Source organism: Leguminivora glycinivorella, chromosome 23 (genome assembly GCF_023078275.1).
Source record: "Leguminivora glycinivorella isolate SPB_JAAS2020 chromosome 23, LegGlyc_1.1, whole genome shotgun sequence".
Taxonomy (NCBI): domain Eukaryota; kingdom Metazoa; phylum Arthropoda; class Insecta; order Lepidoptera; family Tortricidae; genus Leguminivora; species Leguminivora glycinivorella.
The window spans coordinates 9120817-9125570 of record NC_062993.1 but is presented as its reverse complement, the minus strand read 5'-3'; the positions used below and the strand labels follow the sequence as shown (position 1 = coordinate 9125570).

The window sequence follows — 4754 nt, the reverse complement described above, 5'->3', positions numbered from 1 at the left end:
TAACCCGTTTTCTGATAATTATCTAATAAAAACTTTTTTATCTTATTTTTGAAGGACACTAGGCTATTACAATCGTCATGACATGGAATAACATTAAATATTCTAGGTATTAAATAGTATCTAGTCCTCTTACCGTAATAGTTACTAGCCTGCGGTTCCATAAAGGTTTTCCTCGCTACCGGTAAGGATCTTAGGGAACTAGGGAACATGTTCTGCCCTCCTAACGCAAAGTGCAACAACTAGGTTCAAGCTACTTTCGAGAAAAACGCGGTTAAATTTTTTAAAGTTGTTTTGACGATATCTCCATTACTACGCATCCTATTGACATGAAACCTTGACCATGAAGTAGATAATATTACTTAGCTTATTTGCTAATACTTTATTATTATTTATTTATTTATTTATGTAATAAAAAATGAATGAATTCACTTATGCTTAGGATAGTCCAATACATGCATGATATTATTACAAACCATAACTGCAACAAGTAGTCTACTTATTGCATTTATAGTTAGTAAATCAAGATATTACGATTTTGTTTAGGAATTATAGTATGTTCCTTGTATCATTACGCTTCAATTAAGCACAATAACTATGTTACTTATTGCAGTTTTGATAAGTATAACATGTTGAGATAAAACAAAGGATTATAAAAAAAAACATTCATGTACATACAAATATTTATTTGGTTTTCATATCTCAATCACAATAACAGTATCCATTAAAAATTCTAGCAAAATTAGCAAATACAAAACTTCAAAATCACGTTTAACGTTTACCTATTAAATTAACCTTAATTAATAATACTTGTCTCACAGACATAACAGCAAAAGTATCTTCTAAATCACTTTTTAGTTAAATACATACATACAATCACGCCTGTATCTCATAAAGGGGTAGGCAGAGCACATGAAACTACTAAAGCTTCAAGGCCACTCTTGGCAAATTAAGGGGTTAAAAGAAACCGAAACTGTGGCATTGCAGTGACAACAGTGACTTTTTTGTTAAATATAATTGCAATACTTAGTCTTTCTTTTAAATCACATTTAACTTAAATATAAAACAAAACTTTTCTTCTAAACGTATTAGCATACTTATAAATATAGGAACCATATGTTATTTTACATAAATATAGGAACCATATGTTATTTTACTTCCCAAATCAACAACTATATAATTAATAAGGCACTAAATGAGATCTTAAGGTACATTAAAGAGATCAGTCTTTAATAAAATCAGTCTATTTTAGTTACTACTATTATATAGTTTCTGGCAAGTTCGTCCAAAAACGACGCCTTGTCTCAGGCATCAGAGGCACCAATTTTTTTATAATGTTTTGTAGTCGGTCTTTTGCTATTCCTCGTGGTGCAACTTTTACCGAAGGGTTTGGCAGGCATTTAGTTTTTTTAATTTTTACCTGTAGAAAATCGAGTTCTTTCCAAACATTTTCTGAGTGGCTTTCTTTATATTGGATGTTAAACGACCCTCTTTCGGCCTTTACTGCCATAATATTGTGTAGATATACTCTTGGTGTCATGTTTTTAAGTTTGTGCTGGGAAGAATAATCATCATAATTGAAAAAATCTGTTACCTGCATAACTTTAACAGTATTTTTTTTCGAATTGGACATCTTGACGGCATCTACGAAGTCATCCATGTCATACACTTTCCCCTTTTGTTTTAAAGCCTTTTCTACTTGATGGTGGAAATTATCTGCAGACATGAATGTATGCCCCGGTTCGAAAAACTTCATTATTATGGAATTTGCAGCCACCAGATCGCTGTTTACTATGTTTACAAGGAAACACATTAGCGCCCAATTCTTGTTCTGAGCGGAACAGTTATCAGCCCACAAGACAAAGTGTTCGACATCACGATGATGTGTGAGAAACGACCTATATGCGGATATTATGTCTTCTTGGCGTCGTCCACTGACTGTTTCATTCCAAAGTACAGCATATGGTACATGTGGCCCACTAGTACTACTACTGCCAAGTGGAACGAAGCTTTCGTTAAACGCTATTATACGAGGACAGAAGATGGCGGCCTTAAACTGGTCCATTCTGGGAAGCTGTATCACTTTCTGCAAATCCACAGAAAAGTAAATGCACTGTGCATCGGAAGAAGCTTGGTCTTTATCTTTTTGGTATTCTTGTCGGGATTCCGTGTATCGTAGTTTGTGTACTTCATAGTCACTTATTTCGGCGCAGATTTCACAATCAACTTCAGAACACCCTTGATGTGATTTAAATAAAGCACAATCTTCACACTCTTCATTGCCAAGATGAGCAAATGAGATGTTCATATCCTTGACAACTTTACGATACGTCTCCAATGATACAGTTATCTGAGGATTAATGTTCATGAAACACTGATGCATCAACGTGATGTTTAGATCACTAGGCAGATAAAGCCTTTTGGGAGCATGTTCACGACGGTAATGGGATATCATTGGATTAAAACTCGCAACATGGTCTTTAATAATGTCCTTATTGATTACGTCTATGCGTTCATAGCCTCCTCTTTTATCTTTCTGGTCATCAATTTCTTTGCTGAGTGCGGTATAAATGTGCCTGGTATTTTGAGCATTGTAGCCGAGCGTCGTCAGAAAAAATGCTCTACATACTTCAATTTTTTCACGATTATCGGTGTAAAGATAGTAGAAATGAGACACGGCTCGATCTTTTTTTTTATCGTTCTGTTTTGTCCGTGTTCTTACATTTCGTGACTCTACGTGGCCTTTTATAAATAGTCCTCTCGATTCCCAACATAAATTTATATATCTATCGTGTATTTGTTTTCTCATACCTTCTGTAAACTTTGTTGTACATTTTTTACGACATTTCTCAGTACATGGTGGTTTTAATGTCAGTTTTTCATCTGCAGCTTCTTTTTTTTGCCTTTTTCGTTCATGAAGTGACTCTTCAAACTTACGCCTCTTCCTTGGCAAACCCAATTTCGTCAATCCTTTTTCACACTCTGGTACATTAGATGATGTTTCGATATCGCCCTTTTCAATAGCAGACTCCACAAAATCAGTATCCTCCATTTGATTCTGTATACTTTGAGTATCAACATTTTCTAATTCTATTATATCATCCGTTTCTATCACATTATGGTTAGTTTTAAATTATCTATTGTTGTTATTCATTTCGTGACCATTCCGCGTGTTTTTTCTCTCTCTCTCGTCATGTATCTCAGCATTAACTATTATACTAACATGTCTTGTTTCATTGCAATCGTATGATGAAACCGAGTCAGTCTCTACAGAGTCAGTATGTTTGCCAGCATCAACTGTGACAGTAATTGGTACTTTTTCATTAATGTTGTTCGACGAATCTGAGTTGTAATCTGGAGATTTAGGGTTATAGTCCTTATCTTTGACGCTGTCATCGGAGTCATATAAACCAGTCGAGTCACATCTATCATCGTCAGAGTCTGGAAGGTTTTCATAACATATCAAAGATTGACGAGTAGATGGCAAAGTGTTTTCATACGTATTGTTTGTAAAAGATAATAGATCAAGATCTTGAACTATTTCAAATGAATTGCAGTATTCATTTTGATTTTCAAATATGGCTGGGTATTTGTTAAAATCCAGAGGGCGAGACCAAAGTTCATCAAGATCTGTTAGGATTGGACTTTTTCGAGCGGCTTGTTTATCATCCGAACTACTTAAAGAGTTTTTATTTTTGGTAGTATTAGCTGGCTTCACACGAATAAGAGACTCTGATTTTTTTGTATTTGAAATAGCCAAAGCCATAATTTTATCTTTTCTTGACATTGTGAAGTAAACCTACAAACAAAACACAAGGTTAATTTGAAACTTTTATTACTAGCGGGACAACATTTACTCTATACCAAAGAAATTTTGAAGCAATGAAAACAAACAAAATAAGGGCTTCTTTTTATATTATAAATATTATATTTTTATTTATTTTTTGTTATAGCGGCAATAGAAATGCGTCGTCTGTGAAATTTTAAACTGTTTAGCTATCATGAATCTTGAGATATAGCCTTGCGACAGACAGCGGAGTCTCAGTAATAGCTTTAGCCTTTGGGTACGGAACCCTAAAAAGGACGCGTTTCGGTTTCGTTTGCTATTATACCTGTACATAGCAATGTATTATAAAAATATGTAATATTTGATTTTATAGTACTTACTATTTAATGTATACGCTTAATAAGTTAAACAAACACCAATACTATTAACTCAAAAGAGGTGGATTATGAACATGGCCGTCATGTAAATGTATCTTAAATATTTGGTAACGGAATAACATACCTAAATATTGAAGTTACATTAATTTATAATGCACCTTATTTTATTTTAGTCTAAGTTAATCCAAATAAACACGTAACTTACCGCGCAAATTTCGTCGCGAAACACGTGGACAGAGTCGAGTCGACCAGCTCTATGGGACCGCGCCCCGCGACTGATTGGTAATCGCGGCACAAAATGTCAACTTAGGTACTTCTAATCTCTTACCCCTCACCCCGCAGCGCGGTCTTTTTACTACGCGTAAACGCGATAACTTGGATTCATATTGCAGTATGTTTGAATTGGTATACCGTTTGTGCCCTGTCGTCCTAAGCATAAATGCGATAACTAAGTTTTATCGCATTATTATTAAGTAACGTTTTCAAAACTATTACGACAATCCTTAACATAAGTGTAATAACTTTACTTATTGCGTTTATGATTAGGGGTTGGTCGTAACCTTAACATGAATTCTACTAAGTATAAGAGCGCT

General features: G+C 34.4%; 1 protein-coding gene across 1 annotated transcript; it reads right to left on the bottom strand.

Moving 5' to 3' along the window:
- Window positions 1-691: 691 nt before the first annotated feature.
- On the bottom strand, window positions 692-4425 carry LOC125238366. Its single transcript, XM_048145672.1, has 2 exons — window positions 4367-4425; window positions 692-3796 (listed from the first exon to the last, which is right to left on the bottom strand). Exon 2 carries the CDS (start codon window positions 3782-3784, stop codon window positions 3131-3133), a length of 654 nt encoding a protein of 217 aa, XP_048001629.1. The 5' UTR covers window positions 3785-3796; window positions 4367-4425; the 3' UTR covers window positions 692-3130.
- Window positions 4426-4754: the final 329 nt, after the last annotated feature.